Raw genomic sequence first — 21,314 nt, 5'->3', positions numbered from 1 at the left:
GCACTCCTGTTATAACGAGCATGATTATGACGCAGTTTCGTTTCAACAAAGTAAAAACCCGGGTCCCAAAATTATTATCTGTATATCTTTACATAATGTGTTCTTTATTTGCCTGGCTTTAAAGGCATAATTTACCATCTGCACATGAAACAAAAACCCAGCATTACTGCTTTTAAATAGTTCTAAAATGTGAGTTAGAGATAGAAACAACCACTGAAAAAATTTGAATAGGTAAAATCAATGTTAAATATTGTTAGATATACAAAATGTGAACAATAGTTAAAATTAAAAAAAAAAATTCCAGACTAAACCGTCTACAGTTACGGTTTACTGAGAAAAATACAGACATCTCCTTATATTTTAGGCTTTATCGTGAAAATTTTATATGATAGGATTTTTGTGGTACAACAGACCTACATACATGCATTAAATGTCGTATCTTGATTTTTTTTTAGATCACTGTTCCCAAAGGTAAACAGGACCTTTAATGAAATTTTAAGGTAACAAATCAAAACTGAGGATCCTAAGGACTTTGTTTAATTGGGAGTTGCTTATAGAAGAGCATATTGTATCACAACTGAAAAATGAAATTATCTGCAAAGAAGATATTCATTACTTTGTGTGTGTGTGTGTGGGGGGGGGGGGTGTTCTATTTGCATCTGAGTGTAGATGTCTATTCTTTTTTTTACTTTCTTTACTTCAACATAAAGGACTCTATTTCCATAGAGTCCTTATGTGTGTCTTCCAGTAGTCTTTACAACAAACAAGTATATATTTCATTATGACCTATGACCTTAAAAGGCACTGTAATTATACATGCAATGTATACTTGCTGAGTAATTGCGTAACACATCAGATGTATTGGTATCTCTTTGGTATCTCCACTCCAAACGATCAAAACCAAGATCTGATATACCAAACACTCGTCCAATTACGGGAGAAAAATTTTTCGCCATTTAAGGATGACTCTGCATGCCCATCATTTCTTAACACAGATGATTTGCTTGGCATTCGCATTAACCTCCATCACCTTCTACTAGCAGTCAGATTTTAATGAGTTAACCACTGGACAGTCAGTCGTGGGGGGGGGGGGGGGGGGGGGGGGGAGGGGGGTGTTCATCTAACGACATCACCGTGCCTCCATCCTGCGCAGGAGGAAAAAGCGTTCACACGTGCTTTCGTCTCGCAATGGTCACTGACTTGTCCTGGACAGGGGTCAGTTGTGTGCCAGAAGAGCAAAACAACACATACAGAGATGAAGAAAAAGACGCGGGAGATGGGAGTTTTGTTTTCTAAAAGAGATGTATATGGGAAATGCACAAACTTCCGGGGGGGACAGTGCAAACAAAACTGAAACTCTCATATCAAGTATGGTCATAATGACAAGAAACTTTATAGCCAATAAGACGGTTTCATTTAGAATGGTCTTCACAAGATCTCTGATGGTGCACGCATCCACACTAACCTTTTCCGCTTCGTAAAGGCATGAATGCTGCATGACGATTAGAGCAGATTAAAAAACAACAGCAATAAGTTTGTGATGACCTTGAAATACTTTGTCAACCTTGTGCTGGTATATAATATAATATGTTATAGGCATGACTTTTTTTACTTTTTAAAGCTGCCTTTCACCGTATGAAGCATTTATCCTATCTTATAACACCACTTTTGTATGTGTGCAGACGGCATTTCAACTTAACTACTAGTAAGTTGAACCTTTGCAAGCCACGTGTGTGAGAGTGATAACCACGGCAACTGAAACCTGCCATTAACCCGTTGAGGACAAGTCCCGAATATACTCGGGCATGTGTCTATGGGAAATGTGTGTTATAGCAAAATCAGCCTGTCCTCAACGGGTTAAAATATTATCATGAATTGCCAGGAATTGCTTCCAAAAGCATGAAAAGACCTAGATTAGATTTCCATCTGTTCTGCTCCTGAGTGCTCCAGAATCTTTCCATAGCATGAAAGGGGTATGGTACAATTAATTGGTTTCAAAATGTATTCAAATGCAAGGCACACCCAAAAAACAAAAACATTCTCTTTGACGACAAAAACATTTGTCGATCCTCGTCCTACTTTAAAACCGATTATTTAGAAATGAATGTAAATTAGGGGATCCACACAATAAACTGGTGCAGAAATTGCAAAATACCTAGATTAAAAAGAGAAACATCCACTTGTCAGAAAAACAACACAAAACTCCCTTACTGTAAGGACATGATAAATGATGTTACACAGGGTCATAATGTATCTATGAGATAAAAAATTAGGAATGGCATGGTGATTTTATGTCACTTTTTGCATTACGAAAGTGGCAATATACTGCACCAGGATGGCGGGCTTGGCCAGTTGGCGCCAGAACATCCCTAAACATCAACAGAAACAGATACATCTTTCAGTCACTTTAACCTCAAAAATGTGCAAATGGGGCGGAGATGCGGAGAACGAAAGGTTACACACAGTCAGCCATCAACCGACACCGTTTCTCCGACAGAAAGACAAATATTTATCAAATGATCTCCAGCACTTGTCCGAGCTAATGATGCCGACCACTTCAGTCTCACTGTCATCAGAAAGGCTGACTTGGCCGCCGTCCAGGCAGCTCGGCGTTGGCTTTCGACGGACGTGACCAGTTTACTGGGTGGTGGAAGGCGGGGCAGAAATCGTGATCAGCGTTCAGTCACCTGACCCGATTAAAACATTACTCACTGACAACAGGAAGTCCTTGGGAATGGGTATCATCTTTCCAACGCAGAGATCATTTTGCCCCTGGAATTGGAAGATACCTCGATTTTGATGGATTCCCCTGCCATGGTCGCACCACGTAGGTGTCGGTCGCATCGACTTGCGAGAAATAATGCAGGTAATTCATCAAACCTTTGGCCCATTTTCGGTGGAACCCATTAAACTCTTGCCGTGGACGGAGTGGAGGTGTGAAATACTCAGCCCAGAATTTGAACTTTACAAATGATTCAGTGTGTGAAAGCTATTAGAATTAACATACAATGCCCTCATATGTATGTCGGCAATGTTTGTATTAACAACGGTGCCAATATCTATACGTATGCCAATTCGGTCACACCGACACACATACACTACTGCTCTATCTGGCTGAATGTACACACTGGCATAACTTGCACATTCATGTGAAGGAAGTGGGCTCAATCAGCATTAGTACAACACTAACTGGAATGAGTGGTATATCAGAGAAATCAACACCACATCGACTAATAACATTACCTGTGACATCAAAAGTGACATACCACTTACAATTGTTGTTTGTGCGGCAAGAAACGGCTACACCACATTCGCATTTTGATTCACATGTAACTTCAGAGTGTTGATATGTTTGCATCACAAGAATAAGGGAGAAATGCTTTAAAAGGAAGAAAAAAAATGTAAGAAATCAAAGATAAGCATCCATGTGTCTGCAAGGAAGCATATGCAAGGAGAATGACAGCTGTAAAACACCACCATCACCAAAGCCCAGAAGAAGGATGATGCTTTTGGCACAAGGACGGAGAAGGTTGAAGTGAGGTTAACATCATCCCAGTCTGTGGAGCTGAAATCCCAGCAATGACCTTCTTGAAACCAGCCATCATTTTCTGGCCGACAGCCAGGCCCTTTCTCTTTCCCTTTCTCTCTCTCATCTCACACCTTCTCTCTCTGCCAATCACTTTCTAACTTGTCTATAGATATGATAAGACAGCAAACCTAAAACTCTGGAGAATCTAGAACTTATGCGGTGCTGCATGTGCCATTCATGTTGTAACAAAAAAAAGGTTAGAATTTAGACAAAACAATATTCAAAGCTGGTCGGTTTAACCATGGTTTAACATTACAAGACTTACTGTAAAAGCTCTTATTTTCATGTACAGAATATTTTTGGGAATGAGGAGGCCTCAAACATTTTCGCGAGCTGCTGTTTCCACGCATTGACACCAAAGCTTGTAAGTGCACCAATGCCTGTCCATTTACTCCATGAGAGCATGATATGCTTGCGAAATTCTTGAAAATCAAACCTTTGCAAAATTAACAGCTTTTAGAGTAATAACACCAACACACACTGAGTGAAAGAGCTTGCAGTTACAAAAAGAGCGACTTCACCCATCGTGGATATTAGCCATCGTCGATGGTAAGATATTGTGTGAACATGGCTGAAGAATATTCCATTTGCTAGGAAGAGGCACATCTGGAGTGCACATTAAAAAAGTAGATATGACAGTCTTCCTATGACTCCTAAATCACCCTTGGCTACCAGCTGGCCAGTTTGATGATGGCTGTCTTTAGATGGTCATTTGTCATCCCAACACTTTCGGCCTCTCGCTCGTCCAACATCGATCTGCCCCGCCAAATGTTCCACTCGCATCTGCTGCATTTCAGGAAAAGTCTACAGGTGTAGCTTTTTGTGGCATCGGCAACTGTGGCAATCTATAAAGATGGCCAGTGCAAGCTGTTTGCTGCATATCGACAGAGCGCCATGCATACAGACAGACATCGCTTGTCGAAAAGCTAGCTGGATAGTTGATTCCAGATTTGGGCCTGAAACTAAATTTAGCTGACAAGTATTTTGCCAAAGCAATACAGCAACTGCAATGCCTCCTTTAATCTTCAATCTCCACCCCCCCCCCTCAAAACACACACACACACACACACACACACACACACACACACACACACACACACAAACAATGAGAAGAAACCACAAACTGAAAGTAAGCATATCTGTGACAGAAATTCAGACTAATGCAAATATGCACATTATTCTACAGTAATGCAATTAAATGCTCCTCCGGTATATGTATCTGCGTACACAGGCCATGCAATTAAAAGCCTATCCCCTCCCATAATGAGATGGTATGAAATTTCAAGCACATTTGAGGCATTACTGACTATCAATACAGCATAACTAATGATTCTATTAATAGAAGATTAAGTCATGATAATATAAAAAATATATTAATGGCAAAGTTTAGGAAATAAAAGAGAAATTCTATTGAGACAAATTAGAATATACTTAGAAAGAGGGTCACAATAAATCCATCAGAATTTAGGGTCTATCCAACTGAAGCAATTAAATTTGGAAAATATGCATTAGCCTCCCCGTGAACTTAAATAGAGATTAACCTAGCAGAGAAATGTTGGGGGGGGGGGGGAGAGAGAGAGAGAGAGAGTGCCTAGACCATAACAAATGACTCCCACGTCCAGTGAAGTTCAATGAGAAGGCAAATCGTAGGCACCAATCTAAAAAAAAATAAAAATAAAAACAAAATCAAAAACAAAAACACATTCCTTCACAGTGACGTGTCATCGTCATGGCGACATCATCCGTGCTGCTAAAATGATTAGGGGGTTAGATGATAGCCGGGCTGGGTAATGAATGAAAAGCCCACCATCGGTCCAGCGATGACGATGAGAGTGGCAGAGTCATCACGACTGCTCACTTCAATCACATCTCGGCATCTATTACACTCAGGAAGTTTTCACACTGATTTCTGCTCCCTCTCAGAGATTTGACATCAGGTAGAATATCAGATTGAAACAAGAAGTAGTCAAAACATATAATCACTTCTGAAATGTAAGCCAATATTTGAAATTAAGCCATTTTGCTGTACTTTCTGATTTTTTATCCTCTCTCTAATTGTTCTATTTAGTAATTTGTTCATCATTCTTTGTCCAGGATAGCCCCATAAGTTGCTTATTCACCGTTATTCTTGAGGCCCTGCGACAAAATAACAAAGTAACAATCACTTTGAAATACACAAAGAAACAAATCAAGGACATCCAGTTGTACATGTAGCAATAGACAAAACCATGGCAATATTGTGTGTTAATATTCAAATGCAAACTATCAGTCTATGATGATTAAAAAAAAAAAAACATTCATTACAGTATAATGAAAAAGAGGGTGATATCCTTATACTATAAAGGGATATCCAGTTGACCTATTTCTATTGTTAAAGGGGAAGGCTAGTAACTGATCAGTGGGAATCAGTGGAAATGCTGGGAGATGATTGTTCCAATCCTTATGGGATTCATTCAAGAGTTCATTGTATATCTATTGTTGTGTGAAAATGATTTGCTTCAGAACGGTCTCATATTCAAGTAATGTGCAGATTAATGCCCCGTCACTGACCAGGGACGCTAACCTGGAAGCATTAAACTGCACATTACTTGAATATGCGACCATTCTGAAGCAAATCATTTTCACACAACAATAGATATACAATGAACTCTTGAATGAATCCCATAAGGATTGGAACAATCATCTCCCAGCATTTCCACTGATTCCCACTGATCAGTTACTAGCCTTCCCCTTTAAAGAGATATGTATGACCCTCTTATGAATGTTTGAAGGGAGGTAACGCTTTGGCCTTTAGTAGAAAGCTGATTCCAGAGACATCATCTCTAGAAAGGTGTACATCATGGAGTTTCAAAATTCTCATCAAATCAGCTTTGGGCTGAATCTAATCCGATACAAATGTCACTTCATAGTAGGTATGTACCACCATGTCAAAATGTACAAGCTCTCTAGTACGATCTGCTATCCACACTGAAATATTTTGACTACATGCAAACAAAAGCATGTATAATTGCACACTTTTCCCTACTGATTTGAACGTGAACATGTCACTATCTTACTAAAAATATACTGAGATCAACAGAGTACAATTCATTCTTGTGGCTATCAACTAATTCATTCTTTCTTTTTTCCTTTTTTCTTTTTGCTGCATAATATACTTTGCTATGTGTCCATTCCTATAGATCATTTTTTCTTATTTGAAAGGAAATCATAAAAACGCTGCTTTTATGTCATGACATACGTTTTTTGCTACCTCTCATTCTCATATTCTTATTACAATATCCAAACTGATAGCCATCACTTATCTCTTGAACCACCCTGATTGAACCCACTTTAATCAAGCCAAATATGGTTTCTAAAGCCAAATATGGTTTCTAAAGCCAAATATGGTTTCTAAAGTAAAAAAACAAAAACAAACAAAAAACAAAACAAAACAAAACATGTAGAAGAATGAAACAGAAACCCTCTATTGAAACTTTTCTTTTCAACCCCTGTGTAAACACACAGGCAGGCCCTGATGAAAATGTAAATTTTCATGACCTATATTTCCCCGGGGCGACATGGAAACCCAAAACCTGTTGAGACCATCCACACAAGCATGTGGACAGAGTAATGAAATAACAAGCGGCTGCCTGCCATGCTGCCACTACGCGACAATGATCGGTTTCAAGTTTTATCTTGTTTTTGTTTGTTTCACTGCAAATGTCATTTGGCAAAAAGCATGTGTTTATATTACTTCCACAACGATAATAATATCTGCTGACAAAATCATATACCTAGTACCCTCGCACAGCATGATCATTCTTTCTTTTTCTTGCTTCAAGACTGCTAAAACAATGTTGCTGACCTAAATACTGAGAGAAGCTGAAATCTAGGCAGAGATGTGTAGAGGCATGGTGAAAATTACTGTTCGAGTCTATACTCTATGTGAGTTGCAAATTTTTCAATGCACCTAAAAGCAATCAGACCCTTCCACAAAAACTGCCCCCCCCCATCACAGTTTTAGTCTAGCTTACATACATGTACTGCAGTCTAATAAACATAAAACAGAAAAAAAAGGTGAACAGACAAGCGCAGTTATACGGCAGTTATACGGCAGTTATACGACATCAGTGCTCAAATTACACACAGAAACCAACAGAAAAAAAAAAGAAAAAAAGAAAACCTTTTGATGTAAGAAATTGACATGTAAAAGGTAGACTTTTATGAAACACCCACTTCCAACAAAGTCTTAGGATATCATTTACACATGGACATGACTTCTCCCAAATCACATGACGACCCATTATCAAGCTGGAGACTTTAAAAAAAAAAATTTGTGTGAGAATGATATCAGGTATGGTTCATCACAGCACAATTTCAAAACCAGTTGAAGAGTATCTTGAGGCTTGGACATGGCCTATTTTGGGGCCAAGTATACCACACTTAATTCAGTATGATGTCAATAATGATGACAAACATAATTTTGCACATCAAAAAATGCCTTAGATTCTAGAAATTCCTAAAATGTGGGTATCAGTAAGATATCAGCGAGAAAAGAGGCTGGAAAGAGTAGGGATATATCTACTTATCACAGATCTCTAATTTGTGCAATCACCAACACATTATTCGTTATAATGAATGAATGAATGCATGAATGCATGAATGAATGAATGAATGAATGAATGAATGAATGAATGAATGAATGAATGAATGAATGAATGAATGAATGAATGAATGAATGAATGAATGAATGAATGAATGAATGAATGAATGAATGAATGAATGAATGAATGAATGAATGAATGAATGAATGAATAAATAAATAAATAGATAATTAATGAATGACTTAATGAATAAATACATAAATAAATAAACATAGACTTAAATTGGCATCTGTTGGTCAGTAAGCAAAGTAAGTTAAATCACTGCAAAACAGGCAAGCACGAAGCAATACTTCATATTTCAGCCATAGATGCTGCAAAAAGCACCGACACAGTGCACTGTCAGGAAATATTTTGCCATTACGCCAGATATATCTAGGTAGATGAATGACGTTATTCACAAGATGTTTACTATTTGTGGCAAAGGCTACCAATAAGATCAATCTTGTTGTAACCCCCTCCCCCTCCCCCCCCCCCCCCCCAAAAAAAAAAAGGGGGTAGAAAAAGAAGTCATTTCCCTGTCCACCAAAAAGGTTGTGCAGGTAATCTCGGCTACGTTGAGATGAGCTGAAAAGTGATAGCCCAGCTGTGGTTTGCAGTACACAGTGGGCCAGAGTCAATTACCCAAGAATTTCGAATGACGTCACAACCAGGTAATATGAGCGGCCTACATATTCAATTTATGAGTTTGTCATTTTCTATCTGGGTGTGTTTTTTTTTTTCTCTCCCCCCTCTCCACTGAGCTACCCCAATTTGGTACAAACTTCGATCTCTCGTTTTGGAATCCCCTTGGCAGGTGCTGATAGGTAAGTAAGCTGAGCAAGCTGACCCAAATTAAAGCAACTGTTTACCGTTGGGAGCAGTGATTTAAAAAAAACCTGTTAAAATTATCACTTTTGATGCATTTTTATAGTTCAGTTGTATCACAAAACATGCTACCATATAGATATTTGGCAATAAAGCTGCAAACATAAGGAGATATCACTAATTTTCTCAATAAACCATAACTGTGGATAGTTTATTCTAGAAATGATTCTAAAATAACTACTGTTCACATTTGTACATTTAAAAATACTTAAAGGGATAGTACAGTATTGGTGGAGATGAGAAATGGGCCCTAAACTTTTTGCGAGATACCAAGAAAACACTTATGAAATAGTACAGAGCATACCATTTTAAGAGGCATTCAAAGTTTATTTGATGAAAATCGGGTTTGGAATGACTAAAACATCCAAAAACAAAGTAAAACAAAGCAATCGTGATAAAGTGTGGGTCCCACACTTATTACAATCGCTCTGTTTTGGATATCTCAGCCATTTCAAAACCAATTTTCATCAAATAAACATTGAATTCCTCATGGAATTACATGCTCTTTCATGTTTCATGAGAGGTTTTTCATTATCTCACCAAAAATGTGAGAAACCTGAAATAAGGACTCAACCAAAACTATATGACCCCTTTAACATTGATCATACTGATTAACATTTTTATGTTGGTTGTTTCTATCCCTAACTCCCATTTAAGAACTAATTTGAAGCATTAAAGCTGGGTTGTTGTTGTTGTTGTTGTTGTTGTTGTTGTTGTTTTTTCAATCTGGAGATGATAAATAGTGGCTTTAATACTGTATCACCTGCAAGAGAGGAACATTAATTTAAAAAACCCAGCATACTCATGCCTCCGGTAATTGACAGATATTCCAGGGCCATGAGTGAACTCTCTGATCTGATGCTGACTGAGGAAACATACATTAAGGTCATTTTTCAAAAAAAAAAGAAGGAGAAGAAAAAAAAAACTCAAAACAAACAAGAAACCAAGACTCCACTTCACAGTGACACTTTCTTCAAGGCATGCATGGAGCTGAAGTGTAAACAAAGTAGGTGATCCCAACGAAAAAGCCCTCTCTTTATTTGATCTTATACATCTTACCCAAGAGACATCTAATCATTTCAAGGTTCTTTGCCCTTCCAGCAATAACAAATAAATAAATCTAATACCCCTGAAAGAGCTCTTCATAACAGCAGGAAACAGCGAGTGAAGATAAAAAAGAAGATAACATTTCATAAAAAAAGAAGATAACACTTCATAAAAAGAAGATCACATTTCATATTTACACAAGAGGAGGAACAGGATGAGCACAGAATGAAAGAAAGAAAAAAAAAACCTAATAGAAAATGATTAAAAAAACAAAACCCAACCCTAATTCACTCGTTCAATGCCAAACCAAACAAATATGTATTTGTATTTTCTGGGGTTTCTAGGCAACCACAGGCAACCATATATGCAACCCTAACTGTTTTGGCGCCAAAATGAGCTACACTTGAAAGCAGGTGATACATGAAACTGAATCGTGGTGTCGCTGTTACGCCAAAAGTGACGGCACGCCTCGTGCGATCTGCGGCTGCCAGATTTCACGAACAGGCTGTGGAGCTGGAGGGGAGGCTAATACACTGGCTTCTCAGCCTCATCAGTCTCTGGAGCGGATTCCCAATCCTCCAGACCGTCAAGTAGGAAGACGGAGAGAAGAGGAAGTTGAAGACACGCAGAGGAAGGATGTCATGATCATTCGGTAGCACAGGTAGCTCCATTGAGTCAGGTGATAAAACTGTTTGTCTAGCACGCAACACCGAGAGTGAACACCTCAATAATTCTACACCTGAAGAGATTTAAAGCACCCTGGTATCCAAACAAATGCTACCTGCTGCGCATTTCGAGACAACGCTACCTGAATTAACGAAAGCAAATCCTACTTCCTTCTTTACTGAACTTACATGCAAAAGAAGAAGACAAGAAGTGACACTTATGAACAGTAATTAAACGAACGACATCTGGATGTCTCGATCAAATTTGGGGATGTAGTCTTGAGTTGATAGCAGTAACAAATATCACATGCAGCAAAAGCACGATTGTATGAAAGAGCTAATGCTTCATTCTACACTCTAGTTTTGAAGTTGCCTGAAAAGCCATCTGCAAGAGAGATTCCTTCACTGCAGAGCACTATGTCACATCACTACATGATTTGAGTTTGCCAGTGGATGTTATTCAAGCAAGCGTAAACATAACGGTAGTGATATGTAATTACAATTTTGTTCACGCATCAGATGAACGATTAAAATGGTCATTATGGTTCGCAAACAGCAAATACCCTCCTGGAATTTCAGACTTCTCTGTTGCGCAAATGAAAACAAAGCTTCATCTTATCAACTGTCAAGCAATTATGTCACTCTGAGGAAAAGATGAGGGGCGTTAACTATGTACACAGGTCACAGGATGAATCACATGACAAATGGAATCCAAAAGTGTAATCTTACGCGATGTTTAAAGTAGCTTTAACCCTTTGTATTCTAACTGGGCTATTTGAATCCAAGTGTTGGGGGGGGGGAGCCTTCAGATCTCGGGCGCCGATGGTGCAATCGCTGCAAAATTTTGCCTGAACATACATTCGGTTGTCAACTACAATACTACATGGTCATACAATAGAAAATTATTGATTTTCTATTTTTAGTAAATTAATAATGTAAATTTATGCACGGAATTTGAAACTCCTGTAACTGCATTAAAAAGACTGAAGCATTGCTAAATTTTTGCGTCAGAATTCCTTAAGACACATCGAACAATTTTCTTGTAAAAAAAAATAGCGAAATCAAAATCAATTTCTTTTGTTTTTATAGTTTTGTTAATTTCTTATGTATTTCATTGTTTTTTCAACCTTTTGTTTTCTATTGCTTTTTGACCAAATTTTGTCGCAGGCACTTTTTCGAGCTTATCTACATTAGATTTGATTAATTTCAATAATCAAAAGTGGAAACAATGCTGTTTTAACAACTCACTAACAGTGCCAGGGGCACTGATAGTGACAATGTTAGTGAATAATTTCTTGTGTGCACTGTAACTTCAGTTGTCTCCTTTTCTATACCATGTGGACATACTTCAAAATAGATCGACCTAGACCTAATTAAGAATGTGGCGGGTAGTGGGCGACTTAGATTTTGCTGTGAACAATTTTTCATGAAATTCTCTTTATATTTTCCTTATATCGTTCTACGCATATCATACACTGCAGCAGTTTTCTCATCCAACAGTGACTTCAAAAACTTATTCAAAAACCTATCATATCAATGTGTTCTACTAACATTGCTGTATTCACTAAATCCACATTTGTAGGTGGACTGGTCCTTTAATAGTGAAATTGGCTACATACCCATTAAAGTCAATGATGATGAACTTTATTATTACAACTATTGTATACATAATATGTCACTAGAAATGCTGCAATGGGGACTGGTTGCCTGGCTTTTTTGCACCCGTAGGACTACATAGGAGTAGGGCTGCATAGGAGTAGGGCTGACATAGGGTGTCACTACTTTGGGCCCCGGTCACCCCGGAGGAAATGACGCTGGAAAAAAAAAGGGAATGAAACCTTTGAGCACAGTAAGGGCTTTGTTTTTGCCCTGAAGACCTTTTTTCTTCCTTTCCTTTTTTTAAAATGTTTTGTTTTTGTTTTTTGTTTTTTGTTTTTTTTGCCTTTCAGCAGAAGAAACCCAAAAGTGGAATGAGAAAGATTATTATTATTTACCTATTTATTTATTTATTTGCTTGCTTGTCAGCTGAAGAAACTCGGAAGTGGCACCCAATGTTGCGCTGAAGTCCTTTTTGTTCTGTTTTGTTTTGCTTTGTTTTGTTTTTGTTAGCTCATGAAAACCCAGAAACTTTTGAAAACATGGCGCCGGCCATGCTCTCAAGGCGACAATGTACGGATAATATCCAACTGTTTACAGATATGAATACACATCACTCACGAAGACTACAATGCACTGCGTTGTGCTGCCTCTGCATCAACAAGATGCATTAATCTATAAATAGATCATTACGTACAAATCGCACAGATTTTGCCTAACTCTATTGCTCAAATCCACTTACAGCACCGTAACAGCACAGTCACGTGTCTAACAGCGCTCTAACAGCGCTTTCTGTGTGGTCATTTTGCCCGTGCTGTTAGTGGCTGATTTGTTTATTAGTGACTTGATAGCGCTAACAAAACCTCTCACTAACAGCGTTTCTGTGCAGCCGGTACTGGAGACCAGCGTAGTCTTCATGACCAGCAACACTCAATTCACCATCACTTTGCCATCTAGACCCCGTTTACACTGGCTGGCGGGCCGGATAAAGACCCATCTACATTACGGTACTCAGCTCGGCATCTTTGTGTGTTTATACTACCATGTCGAGCTGCACCAAGCGAATGAAGTTCCTTTCGCATGTTCCTTTTTTTCGTTGTAGTGGTGCTCTTCATACATGTAAAACATTGTTTGTTGTCCAGTGATCTCTACAGTACAGCCGAGTGGGTTTGGCCGCGCATTTGGGTCTGCTTGCATTTACATCAACAAAAGGTGGGGCTCAGGCTGGCCTGAGACTACCTCATGGAGGTGGTCTTGGGCCGGCCCCGCCTTTGTTACCACAATTACTCTAGAGTAAACGAGGTCCTAGTCTCCAAGCCAATGAGATATCCACTTTAGAGGAGACATTGTGGCTCAGGAGGATATAGACCACAGGCTGTCAATAAGCCAATTCGAAGCTACATTCCCCTCTTGAGCAGATAAAGGTCAAGTGAGAGTAACAACATAATGAGACACAGGGTTGCCATGAGTAATGTCGTGCAAACTGGTCTATTGTGAGGTCTCTAGTGCAAGTCTCCTTACAGCAGTGGTTGTGCCCCAAGGTAAGGCACTACTCTAAAATCAGAAATTTTGGCATGCATGAAACTTTCATGAGTAACGTGAGGAGTCGCGATTCACAAATGCAGAATGCACGCCAAAATTTTTGTCTACACAATCCAGTTTACGCAGTATACTCACAATTTTTTCATGGGTTGCAATTCATGAAAGTTTCATGCCTTGAATGTTTCTAGTTTTACAGTATATTCTCATTGCCTCATCTGTTGAAGGGGATGTAAAAGCCATTGACCTTGTGGTAGCTAGTCAAACAGTGATCACATAAAATTGAAAAAAAAAAATCATACACTTCATAAAACCTAGATTATCACTTTATACCATATCCACTGAAGAGGGGACAAATCTCTCTGCCAACCAAGGTCCCCCCATCCCCCACCCCCAAAAAAGAAGAAGAAGAAAAAAAATCAATTAGATTAATTCACTCAAAGTAATCAGCATAAAAAAATCAGAAAAAGAAGTGACGGAAATCTGCCAAAAAGTGGAGAGGGAGTTGTTGATCTGTTTTGAGAGCACATATTCCTCTGTCTGCATTCAAGAGAAAAAATGACAATCTCACTGGTTGTATAATACATCGTAGCATGGGAATTTGATACAGTCATCTGGTAAATATTACATACAGTACGTGTACATCGACTCATAGGAGCCACATAGACAGTCACGTGGGGCTGAAATCAATTCTAGTGTTCTTTTTCTTCCCCTCTGTCAACAGATATGTTTCTCATGACACCTCAGTAGACTTTGTTTACGAGACAGTCAAGATTTTCTGGAACACTGCCATGAAAACATTATAAGCACATGCACATTTCTCAAAATTTTTATGATAGTTTTTTTTTTCCAACTAGTATATCATGAGTATGCATGTGAATGAAATATTTATTTCTATCATTTTAATTTCACAAATTCCTATCTTTATTGTGGTGGCTACAACTATCCTCACTTTTTGTCTATGTTGTTTTGTAATGCATTTGTATCACAAATACTTTACCAAGCAACCACTGAAAAATACTTTTAGTAATATCTTTCACAAGCATTCAACAAGTAAGAAAATCAGTTCTGCATGCCATGGCTGAAGTATTTTCTTACAGACCACTTGTGAGAGCCTGAAATAACATTCCTGTTGATGAAAAATCTGGTAAACCTCAAAAACTTTGAGAAAAATCCATTTGAAACTGTGACTGACCTTGCAAGATACAGTATATAAGTCATAGAGCCATTTTCCTCTGACATATATACCTGTTATGCTTTTAGAAGTTGAGCCTGGGAATTGCATTTTTTCCTGAATTAGAAAACTGGCTACCACCAATCCTACTCATGCCAGTGCTTTCTGTTCACCTGGGATAGATTTGAAGACTTTTAGGACTCCATAAAAAAACAGCAACAAAAACAAGAGATATCAAACTACAGATCACTCCTAACGTTGTCTACACAGCAGATGTACTAATGTGCAGATGTCCTTTTAAGGAAGGAAGAAATGCACACATAATCACTGTATGTACATATATATATACAACAGTGTGTATATATATATATATATATATATATATAAACTGCATTTCAAGGGCAGCAGACAACTTGATACATAAGATCAGGAATGTCCTCCTTGTATAAAACAACATTTCGCTCTTGCAGTACTCTGAGGGACATAAATACAATTTGGGTGGAAAACAGGATTTTTACCTTTCCTGCAAGAGGTAGTATTACAAAATTGGGAAAATCACTTGTATTTTCCATGAAACCATGAAACAGGTTTTATGACAATCTTTTATATATTTTTTTCTTCCTTTTTATTTTCCAGTAAGAAATTACTGCAAAAAGTAACAGTTGGCACCTCTGTAAAAACTGATGTTGAAAAGGTCGATCTTTAATTCCACAGCACCAGAGGAGGAAAATGGACACCTAGCCATACGGAGAACAGGGGTAGTGTGCCTTTCAGTGTCATTATGATATGGACTATACATAAATACTACACGTATATACTGTACAGTTGGAAGAAGCTACCTCTTGAGAGAAGTGCCCTTATATTGCTGCCATGTTGTTTACACCAAAGACTGAGTGGGTCACGGCCAGAGGAAGTGGGACAGGGCTGTGAAAGGTCATACACACCGCGCACACATAATGCATAACTGGGATAGTAAGTTGCAAACTGGACTGAAGAAGGGCAAAATATTACCCTCTCTGCCAGAATTTCTGTACTAGAGATAAGAATTCCCAATAACCTCTGAAATGTACTCTCTTTGTTCACCATGTGTTGACATTACAAATAGCAAACAACAACATACACAAAGCACGAGATTTAAACACATCAATTAGACGTGGACTGTGTCAATAACTTTTGTAATGCATACCTTCCTACCCTAAAGCTAAACAAATAGGAACAAATGAGTACAAACCGTTTTTTTTTTTTCAATTCATTTCCAATTATTAATATTGTAAGAAATGTGCACAAGACTAGGATTAAAGGGTACTACAAAGAAAACAAATGTTCTTCAAGAGAATGGTTAGCAGGTGTGTCAATATCACGTGCGATAATGGTTCGTTATTTTGTGACACCGTAAAAGCTGGTATTTTTGCGAACATATATTTTCGCAAAGGAGGAGGTCACAGACATTTTGGTGTGATGTTGTTTTCTCAATGTGACATTGATGCTTATCATATTAAAGTGCACTAATGCCTACATCTATTCGCAAATATTTTTGCATCTTGTCAACAGTTACAGCCTAACAGTGATTAACAAAATTCTCGAAATTTAAACCCTCAGTAAAATAACAGCTACAAGTTATTCAGTCATCACTTTGAATCATGTTACAGATCTGAGTGCCACAGCCACAAGTTTACACGTGCAAACAAATTGTGTGTTTGGGCCAGTCAGATTTGTACTCGCTTTGTGTAAAATGAATACCTATCAGTCATTTGATACCAGTTTCATCGGGCTTTACACGTGTTCAGAACTGAGTTGCTTTCAGTTTACTTCTACACAAAGAGAGAAGAAGACCACAAAACACAAAAATCTTCATAAATCCACTTTCAATCCAATTTCACTTTTAATATCAATGGTAATTGAAGTGTTTTGCTCTTTGCAACAGTTTCCATCACAGTCTTTTCCTACTAAATTTTGTAAAAAGCCAAGTGGTGCTTGACATTGATATCTGTAACACTACACTTTCAACCTTATATGTGATCTTCTATCGCTGACCTAGTAATGTGTGATTAAAAAAATATATATATACAATACATGCACATTTTTTTACTCATGAATGAATCGTTTCAACGATACTTACAATTACAAATGTATGTTGTACAAGACAGTTACATTCAGAAACACATGCAGTCATGGTTTAAGAAGTCATTATGTGAGGAAGAATGATTTATAAATGATTTACGTAAGGGACGGTTGGTCTTCTGGGGAATGTGCCGTCATGCAATTTTTTTTTTTTTTAATTACTCATTTTAAAATCTATTTCTCATCTCTTTTTGTTCTGCAAGTTGACTGCAGACACAGGACACTTAATATTACTACAATGGATACTGGATATGGAATGGTAATGACACTTCCTGGAATCACAAGTGCATGTCTTCATATAAACTTATTAGAAGGCAGTCAAGAAATCTACCCCACCCCCTTTTTCTGTAAATGGCCACTGCGTTGAAGATCGAATGGGTTTATTTCTTCAATACTATTGCAATGCATGTCATCACAGACGTTGTCTCCCCCCTACCCCATTGAAGGTTAAATGCCCACAAATTTATAACAAGATAAGAGAAAATTCAGCGAAGAGGGCATTTCTCACTGCCAAATTGTACGACTCATTACCCTTTTTCTTCCTTGAAATTAATATTTTGTCAAATCAGTTGCCACCACTATCCATCGGTGCCATGATTATTATGCAACCTTCCATCAAAACGAGCCAGAAACCTAGTGGGCTTGCAAAGTACGACTCACAACTGCCATCAGAGTACCTCATGTCCATTTCCATCATGTCACATGATAAGTATGAATTCGCTATTGAAGACTAATGAGTGCCAATGTCTGAAAATATTTGGAAATGTACATAATTCAGACAAAGACAATGTCCTGAATGAGCAATGTCACAGCATAAAATTCAATCCCGCCCAGGCATCGCGCCCGCCACTCTTGCGCCGCGGACAGGAAGCTTTGGAGTGGGCTTACCTGGTCTTGCAGGAAGAGCTCGTTGGCATCGGCTACCAGCTTGTCCGTTGCTATGACGCCACCCAGGCTGGGCAGCCACTCGTTCTCGACGACCAGTGAGATGACCATCAGACATTCCACCATGAGCTGGCGATACTCTTGCTCTGGAATCCTACGAATGAAAAAATACACTTTGCAGTCTGCCAAAAGGTTCCTATGTTTTTTACCATGCATTATCTATACTGATAACAAGCACATTTTCCATAACATTTTATTTGTTGTTTTTTTTAATGAATATTCTACCTATTTAAGATCTTATTTCCTTTGAGAGTGTGATTTTCATGTTTAAATTTTATGGATGTCATTTTGCTTCCGATGAAGACTCTGTAAGGATTGAAAGCTCAGGCCCCTTACAACTCCATTTCACTCCACTGGCTTGCCACTATGGGATAAATTCAGCAGCATTTTTTTTTTCTGCCATGTTTTAATTTTTAAGTGAAAAACTGAACAAAGAAGGTGGGATCCCATTGGGATTTGAAACCAAGACCTCCTTGTAACATTTTTCCTTAACTTTTTCATGCTCATTTTACTCTGAATTGTTCAATTCACGATAATAACACTACAAATGCTCAAGATGTTCATATTTCATATTAACTGAATTTGAAAAACACAATATCCCATATTTCACTAAAGCTCTGATCTTCTGAATACCTTTCTCATATCAATGAAAGCAGTTAAACACTTGTCGATTTAAGACTTTACCACACATTCCCTTTTTCATGAAATGGACCAAAATTTATGTGTATGGGTAAGCAATGTTTCTTCTCCAATCTCTTCTTTTCTCATGACCTTCTATAGATCTTATATCATTACTAGAGAATTTGTTTGATAATTGCTCTTGTTGAATTGCAACAATGTTTGCACGGGATCCTTCCCATTCCCTCTTGCGTGTTTTTATGATTCCACCATTTAAGACATATATATACTGTAGTACGATAAATGTATTTTGACATGCCTTGAAATGGAAGTAATTGAATGATTCATGTTCAAGGCTGTCTCTACAGTACACTCTTAATCATTAACCTGGATATCATTGGTTCTGATGTGGTCCATGTTCTAAAATAAGACAGGACAATGTAATGGAAATGGCACAAGGCTGTGCGGATTGACACTTGCTTCAGAGATCTGTGACACTTTTTCCAACCAACCTGTTGAGGACCTCCTCCACCCTGATGGCAAACTTGAACTCGTGGGCTGTCATCTCTCTCGTCATATGCTGGGGCAAGAAGTGGTTGACTATCTGGAGGCCTTGACACTAGAGGGAGACACATCATCAAAGACAAACCGCTACAACTTGTGACTCAAAAGACTCAATTGTGCCACTAAGCTACACTGTACCATAAAAAAAAAAAAGAATAAGAAAGTAAAAGGGTCTTCAGTTTTTACTTCAGCAGAAAGAAATCAAGAGCAAATCTCTAATACTGAATTCTGAGCAGATATAAATCGTAACTCAACTCACTGCCGGTATGCTTACAGCATGTGTGGGATCTGCGATTGATGCGGGACGACACTACCCCCTTATGGTACACTGTATGTAGTGTACGGTACATGTACCACCATTCAGCCACACATACTTACCTGAAGTACCTGACTGGTTGAAATACAATGTGCATAAATGAGCACATTTCAATGAACTGATGCACAGCATTGCCATGTGGCCAAACCTTTGTAACATCCTCCCCTTTTATTTTCAAAACATGTGTCCGTGGGTGTTTTTTTTTCCCCCGCCCTACGTCCAAAGTTGGGGTGCACCTTATACACGAGTGCCCCTTTTATCTGAGAGTCTACGGTACCCTCAATTCACAAGGTACATGTCACAGACACAATTCTGATTTTACTTCTGTCAAGTAATGGTACGTGAAATAGAATCCTAGAGCAGGTATGCTTTCAAATTATATCAACAGATAAAAGAGAAGGAAACAACCACAAAGGTTGCGGCACTGCTTCTGCTCACAAGAGGCAGGTCCAGACATTTGGACAAAAAATGTCAGCAACCTTTAACAGGGCAACTGAGATCATTACGCATGACAACTAATTAAGTAGTCTAGAAGTACCTACATTGTAGAGCAAGAGATTCAGTTATTCTGACAGAGCTAGATTCCCTACCTTTTCCAGAATCTTCCAGACTTTGTAGTAGAAGTCGGGTGGTGCCCTGTTGAGGGCGCCGTCCAGTCTCCGTCTCCGCAGCCATTGGCCCTGCCTCTCGGTCAGCTCCTCGTCCATTAAGTCTTCACGGGTGAAAGAAGACAGCTGACTGAACTGCTTCTCAGAAGATCCCTACGGGGTGTAGACAGATTAAAGAGGGATTTTGATTTGATTTGATTTGATTCGATTTGATGTATTCACAAAATGCATATATACATACATTATTCACGAATATGCACATAGTTTGTACATGAAATATGTTATTATACATTTTGTGTGGATCGTCATACGCTATGAAAAGCTTAACTGGGACTTCCAGTAGGGATAACGTATACATATAATGACTGCAGTGATTGTCGACTCTTAGAACTGGGGGGCGTTTCATCAACGAGTTCGTCGGAGTTTTCACCGACAAATTTGCTATCAGCCAATTAGACGCAAGGATTTCATTAGCTTTTAACAGTTATCAGTGTAAATCCTTGCGTCTGATTGGCTGATAGCAAATTTGTCGGTGAAAACCTCCGACAAACTCGTTGATGAAACGCCCCCCAGGACAACAACAACAGTGAATGACTTATGAATCATTTTGTACAATATAAATTGGATGCTTTATTGCTGGCAGGTTAAAATGAATGATTTGTTGGGTACTGTAAAAGTGGATATCTTCGCAAGAGTAATTTTTTGCGCTCTGCCAGGCAAGATGAGTTTCTCATGTTTCTAACTCCGCAGAATAAAGACATGAACTACTAGAGCATATAGCAAGCAAAAATATTCACTCTAGTTTCTGGTTGCGTGAAATGCGTGAAAATTTCAACACTGCAAAAATTTCCACTTTAACGGTATGCCAGGGAATGGAAAGAGGGGCCTCATATTCTAATGGCAAATTATTTCTTCTATGGCCACACCAAGCATGATGAGGTCCTGGGTGTGGCTTCCTAATATATGAGGGGAAAGTCACTCTTAATAAGTCTGTGAAACAGTGACAATACCACACAACAATCACA

At 38.5% G+C, this 21,314-nt stretch overlaps 1 protein-coding gene across 1 annotated transcript in view; it reads right to left on the bottom strand.

Annotated features, from left to right (window-relative positions):
• LOC139737393 (probable phosphorylase b kinase regulatory subunit alpha) overlaps positions 1-21,314 on the bottom strand; it is a 59,113-nt gene that overhangs the window by 2,660 nt on the left and 35,139 nt on the right. The window contains exons 23-25 of the mRNA XM_071648068.1: positions 20,272-20,442; positions 19,314-19,420; positions 18,127-18,277 (exon numbers count right to left, since the gene is read on the bottom strand). Of these exons, the coding sequence (XP_071504169.1) occupies positions 18,127-18,277; positions 19,314-19,420; positions 20,272-20,442 (429 nt within the window). The remainder of the gene's footprint in view (positions 1-18,126; positions 18,278-19,313; positions 19,421-20,271; positions 20,443-21,314) is intronic.

This window comes from Diadema antillarum, unplaced genomic scaffold (genome assembly GCF_040938485.1).
Source record: "Diadema antillarum isolate AM-2024a unplaced genomic scaffold, OU_Dant_1.0 seq00000692_RagTag, whole genome shotgun sequence".
Classification (NCBI taxonomy): Eukaryota; Metazoa; Echinodermata; class Echinoidea; order Diadematoida; family Diadematidae; genus Diadema; species Diadema antillarum.
The sequence above is the reverse complement of the archived record's forward strand: the minus strand, read 5'-3'. Positions and strand labels throughout refer to the sequence as shown.